Source organism: Pithys albifrons, chromosome 1, assembly GCF_047495875.1.
Source record: "Pithys albifrons albifrons isolate INPA30051 chromosome 1, PitAlb_v1, whole genome shotgun sequence".
Lineage (NCBI taxonomy): Eukaryota > Metazoa > Chordata > Aves > Passeriformes > Thamnophilidae > Pithys > Pithys albifrons.
This window is the reverse complement of record NC_092458.1, coordinates 84,094,899-84,108,659: the sequence shown is the minus strand read 5'-3', so window position 1 is coordinate 84,108,659 and position 13,761 is coordinate 84,094,899. Positions and strand designations below refer to the sequence as shown.

Here is a 13,761-nt window from a genome sequence, read left to right as displayed (position 1 = left end):
AGAGACAACATGTCTTATTAGATCAGCTGATACAGATGGATAAAACCATCCATGCTTTAGGGAACCCGAGGCATTCTCAGGTCTGTTTCTCAGGTCTGTCAGATTCTGTTTCAGATGAAAATCTTCCTGTAGTAGATAGTGATGAAAATAAACAGCGTGGTAGACAAGGAAATAATTTTCACAAAATCTACATTGTGTTCATGGATGCCAGCTTTTTTTAATGAGTTCTCCAGGGTCTGTATCCTCCCAGAAGACAACATTAAGGTGAGCAGGAGGCTGAGGCACAAAGAAAAAAGAGTTAGAATTTGCACTGATTCACTGACCTTGAGAATAAAGTTTGTCCTCACCAAAGGGTCCATCAAAGCTGGACACAGATTCTTTTCAGTGCTTTGTGCCTTTCAGTAAACTGTCATTGAACTCATCTCACATTTTGCTTCTGCTGTTCTGAAGCATCCTGAGGGATCCTCAGTTATAACCTATGTCTGAGTTATCTCTGCTGCTTTGAATAGAAAGGCTTGAATTTTCCCTTTACCAGCCCAGCAGAACTGATAGTTCTGGGTGCACTAGTGAGGTCTGCTTGGAAGCCCCAGTTCTGTGACTTGTAATAAATTTTAAAAAAATCAGTATTCATTGGAAAACAGGGAGAACTGGAAGATCTGCTTGTTCTGGGCCTTTGATTCCTGCAAATCCCATTCTTTGGGCTGGTTTAGGGAGATGCTTTAGAAAATATCCTGAATATACCTGACAGAGTTCACATCCACCACGTCTTCGATGCTGGAGGTGATAACCTTTCCTTCTGCAGCTGCAGAACTGGATAGGCGTGTGGACCTCTCTGCTCATACAAGCTTTTTACTAGGGAAGGGTGAAGACCAGGAAATTAGTTTACTTAGTTCAAAAGCTCATCTGAAAAGTTTCCTCAGATCAATGGTGGTTAATGGTCTTTGAGGCCAAACCTTCAATGCCAAAACAGAGATCCTTCACACTTCAGCAAAAGGAATAGTCATTAGCTGATGTCCACAATTCTTTTCTATTGCCCTTCAGTGTGATGAACATACTGGTCTGGTTCCTCCACTCTTTTGCTCCTTTTTTATATCTTGACCACTTTCTCTGGCACATTGTGGGACAAAGAATGGTCTGGAAGTCTGTAAAGTATTTGGGCTAAAAGTCACTAGGTATGTGAAAAGTCTGTTACTGTTTATGCTTCTTCTGGGACTTTTTTATCCCACTGACTGTATGACTTGTTTTAGGATGGCATTTTTCAGTCCTGCTTTACAAATTACTCCCAGTTGGATTCCTCACCCCTCCTTTTCATTAAGGGTATGATTTAAGTTACCAAATTCATCTGATGTCAAAAGAGACCTTAGGAAGAATTTTTCAGAGACCAAATCATATGACTGACTGCCCATGGGGATTTGGTGCCTATTTTTCAAGTGATCACACCAGCGTAATCAAAGTAATCCAGTGATCATCCTGGATTACTAGGACCACACATCTGACCTGTTTGATGTCACAGCTTTGCTGGGCAGGCATCTGACTCTGCATCAAAGTCCTCTGCTTGCACTAAGTGGACACAGTTGGTCTTGAAGTTTGTCAGTCCTTTTTTTACCCCATGGTCAAAGGCATGCTAAAAAAACTGGTGGGTGGGGGAGCAGTCCATGAAAAGCATGAGAGGGGTGAGAGTTTTTGAGAGGACCAGAGAAGGTACCTCCAACAAGGTTTCAGCAGGCTGTGCTGCTGGTAATAGCTAGCTGAGGTTGGTTTAATTTCATTCTTTGCTTGAGAAGAAAGTAAAAAGCCAAGACCATGAAAGTCTCCACAGGCTTAGGCAACCAGAATCCTGGGATTCTCACAACGAGCAGCTCCATTGTAGCTGCTGCTCCATACCCCCTGGAAAGGTCTTGGCCACTGCTGTGCTGTCTCAGGATGGTGAGCTGGGTTTCTGTCTTTGGAGAATGGAATTTGAGTTGTATTAAGCTAGAATTTCCCCCAGGGTCTCAGCTGGACTCTATGTTTGTTGCCTGTTGGCCTGGATCCCTTAAATTCTTTATCCCTTGGATCTTTTGATGCTGCATCTGGTGCATCGATGGTCTGTTGGGGAGCCACCTGCTTGCCTTTGAGCAGAGAAAGAGAGCTCTGAGGGTGTTTCAGAGGGGTTTGAGCAGGATCACCAAGGCCCTGTCCTCAAAGGGGAGGGGGCTGAGACCTATTGGAGACACTGACTGCCCAAATGACTCACAGAGCCATGAGGAGAACAAGGAAGAGGAACCAGTTAGATGTTCTTCATTCCTGTCCTCGTGCTCCTCATGCACAGTGATGCCTCAAGCTTCCTACCTATTCATGGGGTGGCTGCTGGCCCTATATATTTCTTCTGTAGGCACACAAAAGTAGATTTCCCTCTGCTCACAGTTAGTTTTTATTTGATGGAAGAGGGATATTTCCAAGACAGTAAGCTCTTTCAGGCACAGACCATCCTTTCCACATCTTTGCGTGGAAGAATTAGGCTGTGCCTGGACCTTGGATAAGCAACCACAAAACAAATCATAAGAATAATCATATTAATGCATATAACTGTGGGTCTGCTGAAGAAGAAGTAACTTGACAATGGCTTTTTGGGGAACAAATATGTAGATTTCGTAAAATTCTTTAAATATGTATGTAACAATGAGTTGCAACATCTCTGTGCTAGTGCATACATTTACTCAGAGGGTAATGAGGCACTGGCACAGGCTGCCCAGAGAAGTTGTGGCTGCCCCATCCCTGAAAATTCAAGTTCAAGACCAGATTGGAAGCGGTCCTGATCAGTCTGATCCAGTGGGTGGCATCCATGCCCTTGGCAGGGGGGTCGGAACTGGATAATCTCTAAGGTCCTTTCCAACCCAAACCATTCTATTATTCTATGGTTTTATGCATCAGTTTGGAAAATAGTACTATTTATACAAGTATTTATAAAAGATTTATTTTCTTAATATATTGAACTGGCAGCTTCTGGTTAAGAAAACTAGGGCTACAACAGTCAGATTTGGGTTTTATGCCTTAGTACAAGTGAATACTCAAAATCCAAGTTGTATTACAGCTGTCAGCATTATCACTGCCAGGAGTGAAGATAAATCAAAGAAAGGGCCACCTAAAAAACATGATTCCCAGAACCCATCCGCTCCAGGGTCTCTCAGTGGAGGAAGTTCCTGTGAAAAGCTAGGAGAGGAACCAGGTTATTTTAGATGGCAGTGGATGGGTTAGCAAAGAGAGAGGCAGCACACTTAGTGCAGCTCTTCTGAACTCCCATGTGGACAGTACCCACTCCAGCTGGGATTGGGCAGGGTATCCCAATCTCCATTCTGAAGTTCGCCAGGGATGCACCAAGTCACTCCAGGTCTCTTGTAAAGGTCACCCATATTTTTCTGTCTTTTGAAGCACATACACTGAATCCACAATATAAGAAGGACATTAAGCTATTAGAGAGAGTCCAAAGAATGCTATGAAGATGTTGAATGGCCTTGAGGGGAAGATGTATGAGGAGTGGCTGAGGTCCCCTGGTTTGTTCAGCCTGGAGAAGAGGAGAGTGAGGGGAGAACTCATCATGTTCTACAGGTTCCTCATAAGGGGAAGCAGAGGGGCAGACACAGCTCTCTTCTTTCTGACGACCAGGATCCAAGGGAACGACATGAAGCTGTGTCAGGAGAGGTTTAGGTTGGATATTAGGGAAAGGTTCTTCATCCAGGGGGAGGCTGGGCACTGGAACAGGCTCCCCAGGGAAGTGGTCACAGCACCAAGCCTGACAGAGTTCAAGAAGCATTTGGACAATGTTCTCCAGGACATGGAGTAATTTTTGGGGTTGTCCTGTGCAGGCCAAGAGTTGGACTCATTGATTCTTGTGGGTTCCTTCCACCTTAGGATATTCTACGATTCTTGCAAATTGCTGGGTTGCTCTGGTGACCTGTGGCCAGCCTGCACAATTTGTGAAAATTTTACTGAAAAGAAAAACCATCAGCATTTTGCTTTACATCTGCTCAGGAATTGCAGCTGGGCTGGTGACTCTGCAGTTCAGGAGCCACTCCTAAATCAAACACCATGCGCTGTACAAACACCGTCGACATTCCTACCTGAGACCTTCCAGAAGTTTATCTGCTCCACCCATCTTCTTGGAATGCATGGCTGATAGCTAGAATCTGAGATCTGAGCTGGCTTCCAACGGGCCCCAGGACACCATCAGAAGCTAAGGAAACAAAATATCTACTGGCCAACAAAGTGGATGGTCCCTCCTCTATGGATAAATGGGGGGAGGCATCCCTGGGATACAAATTTAATCACTCATACTGCCATTGGTTCAAACAATACAACAAGCCCATCAGTGCCCACCAAGCCCATCAGTTCCCACATTCCCAAGAAACCAAATTATTCTCCTTATACTCATGTTCATTGACTTCTTCCCCATGTTTATACCATGTTCAGCTGAGCTCATAGGGGCATTTCACAATGTTCACACCCTTGCAGAAATGCCTTGTTCCCTTTGGAGAAATTTTCTCTGTTATTTTCTGTGCAATTAGGGTTTCACTAAAATAAAAATAAGAGATGGAGTTCCTGCTTTTCTCTTTCTTTACAATGCTGTGGAGCTTCAGTTGTTGCTGAGCAATCAGAGCCCCACTAAAGGGGTTAACATGAACATGACCACATGCCCAAGACATGTACCTACATCCAGGTGATCAGAAGAAACAAGTGTACCACACAAAGAACATTTTTTAATTTTAGATGGAGACTTTTATTGCTGATGACTCTCTGATTTCGGTCTGAAGGATATTTCACTCTGGTGATATGGCAGATTCAGAGAGCACACTGGCAACACACTCAACACAACTGAAACCTGCAGCACAGAGCATGGTGGCAATCCTCCTCTCGCCCCAGATCCTCAGAGATCTCCAGTTTTATAATCAAAAGTGGAAGGCTGATGGAGAACCAGCATTTGTTCAGCCACAGCAGCACTATTTCAACAGCTAAATCTGTTTTAAAATGTCCTGAACAGGCAAGGGGACACTTATCTCTAGCACCCATCTCAGTAGAACTTCCTGGCAGTTGTGTCTAGAAGGGAAGGAGTCACCTGGAGGTGGGACCCAGCCTGTACTGAAGGATCCAACTTGCCTGTGAAGAGCTTGCAGCCACTATGAAGAGCTTGCAATGAGGGCTTTGCCCCTGGTCTCTCCACTATTCATAGGAATTGAAGGCGAGAGAAGCCCTGCCTTCCTACTCACCCCAGTTGAGCATCCCACCTCCTTCTCTGCTTCCAGAGAAGGCAAAATTGCTCCCTGGGTTTTGCTGGGGCCAGCAAGGGTTGTGACAGGTTGTCCACAGGACTGTGTGTAGTGGAGGTGGTGCTGGGTATGAGGGGCTGGACGAGTGCACGCCAAGGGATGGGATGTGCAAGCACTGATTGGGTTGGGAAGCTTAGATGTTGGGGATCCAGGAGAGAAGAGGATGTTGGGGAAAGGAAGGAAGGATGCTGAGGAGCAGGTTGGGATCTCATCACCCAACACAGGGTGGTGGCAGAATTACACAGTTTTGTGAAGTGTGAGAGGCAGAGGGCTGGGGAAACATACATCCCAATGCAAATGCAATTCCCACTCTGCCAGAGAAACCCTGCTCTCCTCTCTGCACTGAAGCCTGGCCTTGGTGGCCAAGGTGCCATCACCCTCATGGGCTGGGGGACAGGAGCTGTACTGAAGTTACAGCTGGTAGGAAACACAGGACACGTGCACAAGGCTTTTAATTCATTTACATTATCAAAGGGACTGGTTTGGAGGGTCTAGGCACACACAGAAAAAAAGCATTGCTTCAAAGTTACACCTGCCTTCCACAAAGCAGTGACACAAAACACTCATTTCCACCCCGCAGAAATCCCCCTGGGATGGGGGTGAGATGAAGCAGGAAGCTTGCCGGCAGGATCAGCCACAGGACGAGCTGAATGGTACAGGCAGTGTCCAGCGGGCAGACGGCCAAGCTCTGTGCTGCTCACAGAGCATGTTCCTTGGTGGGACTTGGCACAAGAGAAAATGTACCGCTGGGTTGCGGACAACAGATCACTCTGTGGAGATAATGCACACAGCTTGGTCAGGATGTCCTCATTCCTGGCTGGGTTTCCTCCTAAACAAAGGTTAACATTGTAAAGTCCTGTTAATGCTCTCTGTTGTTGCTGTAACCTTTCTATGCTCTCCACTTCACTACAAGAATCTTGGCCATGAGCCCTATCTCTGATGGAGCACAAAGGGTCTTAGGGATGAAACTTCCACCAGCACAGAGAATGGGTTTGCTTTCCAGGCTGGGATAAAATTGAAGTATCTGAGCTGTTTTCAGATGGTGTGCCAAATTTCGATATTTAGAGACCTGAAAGTGCCGAATTCCTCCCACAAAATGACTCTGTTACATTTTTAATCAGAGAAAAAAGAGAAGCAGATGGAGCACCAATGTCTGACATCTCCTGAAGTCCAGAGTTCAGGGTGCACCAACCAAACAGCCCTTTTGTCTCTGGGATATTTTCTATTTGCCCAGCATCAGCAAGACTTTGCCTATGCTGCAAACTGTGAAGTCTTGGTGACAACATGATGCTCACAGAGTGATCTTTGTTCAGTGGCACAGCTTGCATCAGTGGGCAGTTGAGAAAGACAGATCCAGGAGAATGAATCTGTTGAGCAATGAAGTGCAGACTGAGAACCCCTGGGATTTGGGGGTGTGATGCAAAACTTGGAAAGCCACATAGCTGATGGGGCATGAGGACAGATTATGTTACCCCTCAATCAGCTTCTTCTTGGCAGTGTGTGCCCCCAGTCTCTTACCTCAGACAGAGAGAGTGCAGGCTCAAGAGCTGGACTGATCTTCACTGAGGTTGATCTCCTCCAGGATTTGGCTGTACCTCCGTGTGAGGGCTTTGGTGTTTTTGGTGAGGTCTGTCAGAACTTGCTGCAAGCCGTTGACGTGATGGGAGAGGCGCTCCTCCAGATTGCTGTCTGCACCCTCATCTAAAGCTGTATCAGTGTCAGCACTGGTGGAGCTCTGGTCATTGACAGATGCCAGGCCTTTCTCCACCATGGGCTTGATGGCCTTCAGCAGCTGGTAGCGCTCATAAAGGTCTGTGTGGCTGCCTGCGGCTGGGGCTGCCCCCTCCTGCTGCGGGAAGACCCCTCGCAGCAGGCTGGGGAACATCACCTCCTGCTCCATCTTCTGGGTGGCTGAGAAGTACTGCTCCATGGCCCCTCTCCCACAGCTCCAGCAGCTCTACTCTGGGTTCTTCTCAGGGTGCCACCTGCACCCAATGCCTGCTGGGGGCTTTTTATGCAGTGCTGGGGCATGTCCCTCCTCTGCTGTTCACTGCTGTCCTCCCTTGCCAGCCCTGTCTGCACTGGATGGCTGCAGGGCTGTTTGGCTCCAGCCCAGCTGGGGCTCGGCTGCACCATGTCTGGCTCTGTGCAATTCCTCCTGGCCCAGCCTCCCTGTGACCTTCACCCGAGCTGGCCAGAGGTCCTGCTGCATTCACACACTATGAGCAGGGTGGCAAGAAGGGAAGGTGGCTGGGGTCTCTTATGTACTGTCTCATCCTGTCCTGTAACCACCATCCTTACCAGTCCTGGAGACATAGGACAGTGAGTCCAGCATCTGCCCACCAGTGCAGGCAGGCTGCAGAATAAGCTTACCTTGATTTGGGTAGTCTTGAGGCGTAGGAAAGGAGAAAAAGTGATGGGTTTATCCAGAGAGGGGGAGTCCCCTTGTGCCCTGCTTGATCACCCACCTTTTCCAAGGCTGGTGTAGGGATATCACCCAGCCCAACCATGGCAACTGGCCTTGAGAACAACCTCTGCTAAAACAAGAAGGTGATAATGAACAGGTCATACTTGTCTGAAGGGTGTATTCCCCAAATTGGTTATTTAAGGACCATCAGCAGGACTAAATGGTGACGGAGGAATTAGAAAAGGGACTTTTAAAACTGAGAAAGTGTCATCCAGAGGAGAAGCATGAATGTTCCAAGTTTGAGGGAAGGTCCTTAGAGAAGCAATGACAGGAGTCAAAGCCTGTTGAACCCAGCCCAAAGCAGACCTGCTGATACCCCAACATCCACACAGTCCTGGCAAAGCATCCTCCCTTTTGGGTGCTGTGAGCAGCCTGCAGCCAACTCCTGGGCTGGAATAGAGCCAGAATCTGCAGTGGAAAGGCTGGAAGGAACGTCTGGAGCTGACCTGCTCAAACACTGCTAAAAACAGGGACAGCGATGGGACCGTTTGGGAACTGGATACCTCTGAGGATGGAAACTGCCAGCTCTGGGCAGCTCGTGACAGTGTTTGCCATCTTTAGTTTTAAGAAAAATAGGAAGCTTTTGTCATGTTTACATGGGATTTCCTGTGTTTCTGTTTATGTACTTCAATGTCCTGTCACTGGACACCATTGGGAAGAGTCTTACTCCACCTTCTCCACCTCAGTCAGGTCTTTATAAACATCCATTGGATCTGCTTGAGCTTCTCTTCTCCACTTTGAACACTTCCAGCTTCTTCAGCCTTTCCTTGTAAGAGAGATGCTCCAGTCTGTCAGTCGTCCTTGTCACTCTCCATTGGACCCACTCCATAAGCTCCGTGTCTCTCTTGTACTGAGGAGTCCAGAACTGGAAACTGCACCGGGTGAGGCCCCACCAGGGCTGAGTGCAAGGGAAGGATCCCCTCCCTCCACTGCCTTTGCCCTGAGGACACCTGGCTGACTCTCAGCCAACTTACCTGACCCCAGAGCCAGACCTGGGGTGCGCAGGTGTGGATTTGTCAGGTGCTTTCCTCCTACCTGAGCAGGTGACAGGCAGCAGCACGAGGTACAGCTGACACCACAGAGCCCTAAAATGGAAAGATAGGGGTGTGCAGGCTGAGACCCTGCCCTGTGGATGGGTTGGGATGCTGGCAGCCGCCACCCTTGGGTGTGGGAAGTTGTGTGATTAGGACTCCTTGGGACTGGGGATTGTGTGATTAGGACTCCTTGGGACTGATTAGAGAAGGGAATTCAGGGTTTCTCATTCATTTAACATTTTGGGACAAAACTGTGCTTTATCTCTTGACTTCCTGACACTGACCTTCGGTGCCCAGGTCACTGCTCTCTGCTGGATTTGTGTCCCTTAACAGATTTAAAGGAAGAGCTGACATCCTGATTTGCTTCAATGATATGAGCAGAACGCAAATTTCCCTGTGGTGGAAGGCAAGAGTGCGGGTGCCCCTGGAGCCTGTCCAGGGCAGCGCAGAGTCAGCACCCCCTGCCCCTGCCCTGTCTGCCAGCATCCTGCTGGGACCAGCACTGGGGTTTTCCAGGACAAAGACCTTTGCTATGACCATCCAACAGCTCTTATCAGCTGTGGCCAACAGTGGTGGTCAGCAGCAACAGGGCCCCGCGGGGGCTTGACGCATCCCTGGGGCACTGTGATGCAATGCCCTGCAATCGGAGCAGGCAGAAGGTTCTTGTGACAGACTGGGCTTGGGGCCAGTTGCACAGACAGGGGCTCTCAGAGACAGACCCACCAGTCCTGGGGGGTTGCAAGTGTCCCATAACACGTCAGCAAGCCCTGCCAGCTGCGCCAGGTCACAGACCTCTTCTGGGAACATCTTACATCTCTCACTGGTCATGTTCAACAGTGGCGGTGAGTGCTTCATCCCTTGTCCTGGTACGACTCTTCCCTGGGGCACCACGAGGCTCTCCAGCTGCTGAGCATGCTGCCCAAGCCCAAAGCATTGCTGGAGGGGACTGAAAGCCTTCCTCCATGTGACACTGTCATAGTTTAACCCCAACCAAGGCACCAAGAACCACAGAGCTGCTCACTCACTCCCCCATGATTAGGATCAGGGAGAGAGTCAGAAGGGTCAAATCAAGAAAACAAGTGGCTTCAGATATAAACAATTTGATATGGAAAGCAAAAGCTGTGCATGCAAACACAGCAGAACAGGGAATTTATTCTCCAATTCCCATGGGCAGGCAGGTGTTCCATTATCCCCAGGACCCCAGGGCTCCATCATGTGTAATGGTATCCTGGAAAGACAAACGAGATCACTCAAAGCATCCCCTCCCTCTTTCTCCTTCCTCCTTCCTCACACTTTATATGCTGAGCATGATGTCATATGGGGATCATACTATCCCTGTTGTGTATCCTCCCAAATTCCCATGCACCTTCAGCCCCCTCACCAGCATGGCAGCGCAAAAGCAGAGAAGGCCTTGAGGACTGTGCAAGCATTGTCAGCAACAACAGAAATATCTCTGTATTATCAACTGTGTGTTCAGCACAAATCAAAACCATACCAGTTCCATACCAGATACTGGGAAGAAAAAGAAGTCTGACCCAGCTAAACCAGCACAAATGGCCTTGTTCTCTAGTGAATGTGGGTCCCACACTTGAGCTTCAGTCAGGTAAACCACCAGAGGGACTACGCATCCTTTGTGGTCCCCATCTCACTGGGAACCAATGTCTGTCCATTCCTTATAGTTCAACACCTGGCTCTGCATTCAGCCTGGGAGCAGAGGAGCTCCAAAGATAGCGCTCCATGATGCTCCAGCCAGAGGTGGCATTGCAATGGCACACGGCCTTGGTCTCTCCCAGTACACCCCTCATGCTCCATTTTCCCTGGATAAGACGGGGCTGCAATTTTGCCCAGACTGAGGAGAGACAGATTTGCTTTGAAATCCTGGCCCTGCCTTGAGGGACCTTCGTTTGGTTCCCTTTGGGGGACTCGGTGCTTGACAGCTGCTTCCCAAGAAAAGCAAGTGTTTTAGGCAGTGGTGCAATGAGCTCCTTGAGTGTCTGTACCCACAGGCCTGGGATTTGCACATGCCAACCCCCAACCCACCATCTCAAACCGGAGCTGAGGAGGGGGAGGTGTCACTGCATTTGTCTCCAAATGATCCCAAGTTGTCCACAAGCATCTCCTGCTGACCCATCTCCCATGATTCTGATTGCCCCAAACCACTTGCAACTGCCTTTGTCCTCTCTGGAGCCTGACCAGGACCCTTTCAGATGTGGAACTGCTCTGTATCTGGCCCCTGGCTGCCTCCTGCACAGCCCCTGGGCCCCACAGTATCTCACTCAGCCACAGCGAGCTGGACACCCTTTCCCTGCTGCCCATGCTCAGGCAAGACAAGTCAAAACCAATGGGGTCTCAGCAGCTGGGAGGAATGGCCTGATCAGGAGGGAGGAGATAAGAACCTCCAAAGTATCCCAGAGCTTTGTGTCTGGACCTGGGGCTGGGATCGTGGGGGCAGTTGCTTTCCAGGGGTGCTCTGAGCTACGGCTCTGCTGCCCCTCACTGTTGCAGGACTGGGCTCAGTGTTGGACACATTCACACTCTTTTGTGCACAGAAATCAGGCACCAGCTACTAATGATGTTGCTGTCAACAGAAGGAAGACATTTTTCAGCCTGAATTTGCTGAGCAAAGCAACAGGTTGCCCAACAAGGGTGCCCGTGCCCTGTGGTTGCACAGTGCTCTGAGCTACCTGGTGTAGTGCCAGATGTCCCAGCACACAGCAGGGCATTGCATGAGAAGATCTGTGAAGGTCCCATTCAAACCAAACCATCCTGTGACTTTGTGAGTCTTTGTCCCTTCAAATTCCCCATCGTTGCCCTGGAAAGTCCCCTCCCCACAGAACCAGCATCCCCCTGCCCCACACTGGGGCACCGCACAAGGGCCCCAGCCAGGTGAAAGCACCACACAGACAAATAGCTTCACAGGGTTTGTTTTATTAGCAAAGACTGGGGGAAATGCCCTTGGTGTCCAGGTACCAGCTGGAAAAGGGCTTGGCAGTCGCCAGGGACTGTTGGGGGTCGGGGCCATCGCACAACACCACCACCTTCATGCTGCTCTTTGAAAATAAAGAGGAGAGCATGAGCCTGCAGGTCTCCCAATGGGCTTTCCGGCACAGCCAGATGCTTCTTCCTATGAGGATAAAGCAGCATCTGGTTTTCCCAGGTCAGTTCCAGCGCCAGGAGATCAGCTGCCAGAGTGCGAGGAGGGCGAATGGGACTGGAAAAGAGCGTGCAATGGTCAGAAATGGGGACGTCTTTTGCTGCGTGACACCAGCACCCATCCTGCAACAGCAGCTGTCCTTAACTCCTTAACTCCGAGGGTCATGCCAGGGAGACACCCAGCCCACCAACCCTGGGTCCATAGACCCTGCACCCCTGGAGTCTCGGCACGGAGACCATGCCCACTCCTCCAGCATGGAGGTGGATATCTGCCCACATTTGAGGGGGCAACCCCCATTTCAAGGCCCTTCCCGGGAGCTTCCCACCCCTGCAGTGTTGGGGACCTCTCCAAGCACACCACCCCTTGCCTTGCTGCCCCTGAGCTCTGTGTTCCCCCCAGCTCTTACCTGGTGGTCAGGACAGGGTCACCAGCTGGGCTGTCCCTCGCTGAGGTTGATTTGCTCCAGGATCTGGCTGTACCTCCGTGTGAGAGCATTGGTGTCCCTGGTGAGGTGGGTGAGGACCTGCTGCAAGCCAGTCAGGTGGTGGGACAGGCGTTCCTCCAGCTGCGCATCCACCGCCTCATCGCTGCCCAAGGATGTGTCCATGTCCGTGTCAGCACCAGTGGGGCTCTGGTCATTGACAGAGGCCAGGCCTTTCTCCACCATGGGCTTGATGGCCTTCAGCAGCTGGTAGCGCTCATAAAGGTCTGTGTGGCTGCCTGCGGCTGGGGCTGCCCCCTCCTGCTGCGGGAAGACCCCTCGCAGCAGGCTGGGGAACATCACCTCCTGCTCCATCTTCTGGGTGGCTGAGAAGTACTGCTCCATGGCCCCTCTCCCACAGTTCTGGCAGCTCTGCTCTGGGCTCTTCTCAGGGTGCCACCTGCCCCCGCTCCCTGCCGGGGGCTTTTTATGCAGTGTTGGGGCACGGCCCTCCTCTGCTGTGTCCTCTCCTGCCTTGGCTGGATGGCCCTGGGGCCGGGCTTGGCTCCAGCCCAGCTGAGGCTCGGCCATGCCATGTCCCTGGCTCTGTGCAATCTCTCCTGGCTCAGCCTCCCTGTGGCCTTCACCCGAGCTGGCCACGGGTGCCCCTGCATCCCCATGCCAGGAGCACAGGAGCAGCAACGAGTGGAGCTGCCTGGGGTCTTTCCCTTCCTGTCCCATCTCGACCCCTCCACGCGTTCCCTTTTTGGGCCCTGTGAGAGTGGGTCCAGCTTCTGCCCCGTGGTGCCGGTAGACTGCAGGCAGCCGTGCTGCCAGGGGGCCCCCACCTCCCCTGCTCCTTGCTGCCATGCACCTGGGACGTGAACACTCCGGGGAGATTGAGCAACCTCTGTCCATGACTGCCAGCCTGGATGCAGCATCAGACTCTGATATGGAAAACCTCACTGAGGATGTGCTGCTGCTGCATGGAGTCCTACATGGGGTTATAGGGACATGCGATGGGAACAGAGATGGGACCAAAAGCCACAACGGAGAACTCCTGAAAGCATGTGATGGAGCCATTACTGTCCAGAGTGGAGCCCAGATGGTGCCATCGTTGCCCCCACTACTCCTCTCCTGGAGCAGAGGTCATGGCTGGTCAGTGGCCAGAGCTGCCCATCCTGTATATCTTGCACCATGTGGCAACTGGAGGAAATTGTTCTATTTTGGGAGAGGCCAAGGGGTCCTTCATCCCTTTTGCAACCCTCAGTGGTGGCAGCTCTCCCACTGTCCCCTCATATCCTGGCCAGGTGCCCATTCTGCTGTCTGCCCTCTCCCCCTCAGAGCTGAAGCCACTTCTCCTTTTGTCCCTTTCTGGTTGC

At 50.6% G+C, this 13,761-nt stretch overlaps 2 protein-coding genes across 3 annotated transcripts; both read right to left on the bottom strand.

The window, feature by feature from the left end:
* Positions 1–5,737: 5,737 nt before the first annotated feature.
* LOC139679727 (mid1-interacting protein 1A-like) lies at positions 5,738–7,275 on the bottom strand. 2 transcript variants are annotated; one of them, XM_071571732.1, is made up of 2 exons: positions 6,822–7,275; positions 5,738–6,132 (listed from the first exon to the last, which is right to left on the bottom strand). In XM_071571732.1, exon 1 carries the CDS (start codon positions 7,231–7,233, stop codon positions 6,844–6,846), a length of 390 nt encoding a protein of 129 aa, XP_071427833.1. In that variant the 5' UTR covers positions 7,234–7,275; the 3' UTR covers positions 5,738–6,132; positions 6,822–6,843. The 2 variants fall into 2 exon arrangements, with proteins under 2 accessions (XP_071427833.1, XP_071427824.1); XM_071571723.1 differs by having other exon boundaries at positions 5,738–6,073.
* Positions 7,276–11,712: 4,437 nt separating this feature from the next.
* Positions 11,713–12,854, bottom strand: LOC139679718 (mid1-interacting protein 1A-like). Its single transcript, XM_071571710.1, has 2 exons — positions 12,365–12,854; positions 11,713–12,015 (listed from the first exon to the last, which is right to left on the bottom strand). The coding sequence occupies exon 1, from the start codon at positions 12,782–12,784 to the stop codon at positions 12,383–12,385; it is 402 nt and encodes a 133-aa protein (XP_071427811.1). The 5' UTR covers positions 12,785–12,854; the 3' UTR covers positions 11,713–12,015; positions 12,365–12,382.
* Positions 12,855–13,761: the final 907 nt, after the last annotated feature.

What these genes read in the sequence shown, in the direction of transcription:
- LOC139679727 (XM_071571732.1), bottom strand. Translation starts at nt 7,233, where the DNA reads ATGGAGCAGTACTTCTCAGCCACCCAGAAGATGGAGCAGGAGGTGATG.
- LOC139679718 (XM_071571710.1), bottom strand. Translation starts at nt 12,784, where the DNA reads ATGGAGCAGTACTTCTCAGCCACCCAGAAGATGGAGCAGGAGGTGATG.